Source organism: Trypanosoma grayi, assembly GCF_000691245.1.
Source record: "Trypanosoma grayi strain ANR4 Tgr_2024_V1, whole genome shotgun sequence".
NCBI lineage: Eukaryota > Euglenozoa > Kinetoplastea > Trypanosomatida > Trypanosomatidae > Trypanosoma > Trypanosoma grayi.
Genome location: NW_008827642.1, coordinates 1 through 1,468, shown reverse-complemented (window position 1 = coordinate 1,468; position 1,468 = coordinate 1). Strand labels below are relative to the sequence as shown.

At 53.5% G+C, this 1,468-nt stretch overlaps 2 protein-coding genes across 2 annotated transcripts; both read right to left on the bottom strand.

Moving 5' to 3' along the window:
* Positions 1–49: 49 nt before the first annotated feature.
* Positions 50–499, bottom strand: DQ04_20241010 (hypothetical protein; the record flags this gene model as incomplete). The annotated part of the gene is made up of 1 exon (XM_009317909.1): positions 50–499. The coding sequence occupies one exon, from the start codon at positions 497–499 to the stop codon at positions 50–52; it is 450 nt and encodes a 149-aa protein (XP_009316184.1).
* Positions 500–746: 247 nt separating this feature from the next.
* On the bottom strand, positions 747–1,187 carry DQ04_20241000 (60S ribosomal protein L28; the record flags this gene model as incomplete). Its single annotated transcript, XM_009317908.1, has 1 exon — positions 747–1,187. One exon carries the CDS (start codon positions 1,185–1,187, stop codon positions 747–749), a length of 441 nt encoding a protein of 146 aa, XP_009316183.1.
* Positions 1,188–1,468: the final 281 nt, after the last annotated feature.

Below are 1,468 nucleotides of genomic sequence, written 5' to 3'. Positions count from 1 at the left end.
TCTCTCTCTCTCACACAAACACACACACACACACCAAAAATTGCCGTGATCACGCGTGTGCCGCACCCAAAGACACGCCAGGTACAATGTACCCGTGACGCCGCAGCAAGACTACTTCCGCCTTGCAAAGCCGGTGAACGATCTCCATTGTATCGTATGATGCCTCTCTCTGCGCATCCAACTCGTCAGAATCCTCCAACTGAAAGATGATATCAGTCACTAAAGACATCAAGGAGACACGCTGCAGCGACACACCCCAAAATTTTGCTGCGATCCACAGCGCCGCCAGTTGATCCGCCGCCGCATTGAATTCCTCGTTGAGCGGGATGAGCAAGTCGGACACCGAAGCCTCCCCTATGCCATCGGCAGGAGGGATCACGGCGTCCATGTCACTGCTTCCCAGGAGGGCGGAAGCAGACCGCAGAATGTTCTCTCGCAAGACCGAACCCGCCGGTACGCCCAACACCTCAAACAACGCGTTGCATAGTGTTACGGGCATCATTTCAAGCTCTGCTTTAAACGCCACAGGAACTCCATTACAGAAAACAAAAAGAACACGCACAACAGGGAGCGAAGTCCAGAACCATACGGTAGTAGAAAGAAGCCTCAACCACGCACAGAAAATAATCCACGCATACAAGTACAGCAGAGGACAGAATCACAAAAAGAAAAGCAAACGTACTAGAATGAGTATGGCACCACGTTTCGCAAGTGTCACATCCCCACCAACCCTCGTCGGGAGACTCTCAGTGGCGCTTCGGACGGACAGCCTTGCGCTGGAATGTGATCTTCGACGAGCGCTCCTTGCGGGCGGCCTGAACCTTCTTCATGCGGTTCACCGTGTACGCCATCTTGCGCGCGCGGCGGAACGCCACATGGGCGAGGTCGGGGCGCACCGCAGCGACGGCCTTCTTCACAGCAGACGCCTTCACGCCGGCATCCATCACCGTCTTCTTGTACATCGACTTGGGCTTGCTGCATGCGTCGCCGTTCTTCGTCGTCACGATGATGCAGTCACCCTTCGTCTTCACAACTGCCGCCTTCGCATTGAGCAGGCCAGAGTGGCGCTTCGTCCAGTTCGCATTGTTGTTGAAGGGGTCGCTGCTCAGGCGGATGCCGTTGCGCTTCTGCAGGTACTTGCTGTTCTGGCGAACCAGCAGCCACTGAAGGTCTGTGGAATGCGTCATTATTCCTCACTCGCTAATACAAAATGGTAATAATAAAAAACAAACAGAACATCATTAGTAGTTGTACTATTTAAAGAAGAAGCCTTCCGCATACAGGTATCGCACGAACGCCTTCAAACTTCCCGTCTTACTGCCAAACTGTATTCAGCCTCTTCACTCCTCCTCCGCAGAAAACACCGCACACGGGCATACACACACTCTCTCTCTCTCTCACACAAACACACACACACACACACCAAAAATTGCCGTGATCACGCGTGTGCCGCACCCAAAGACACGCA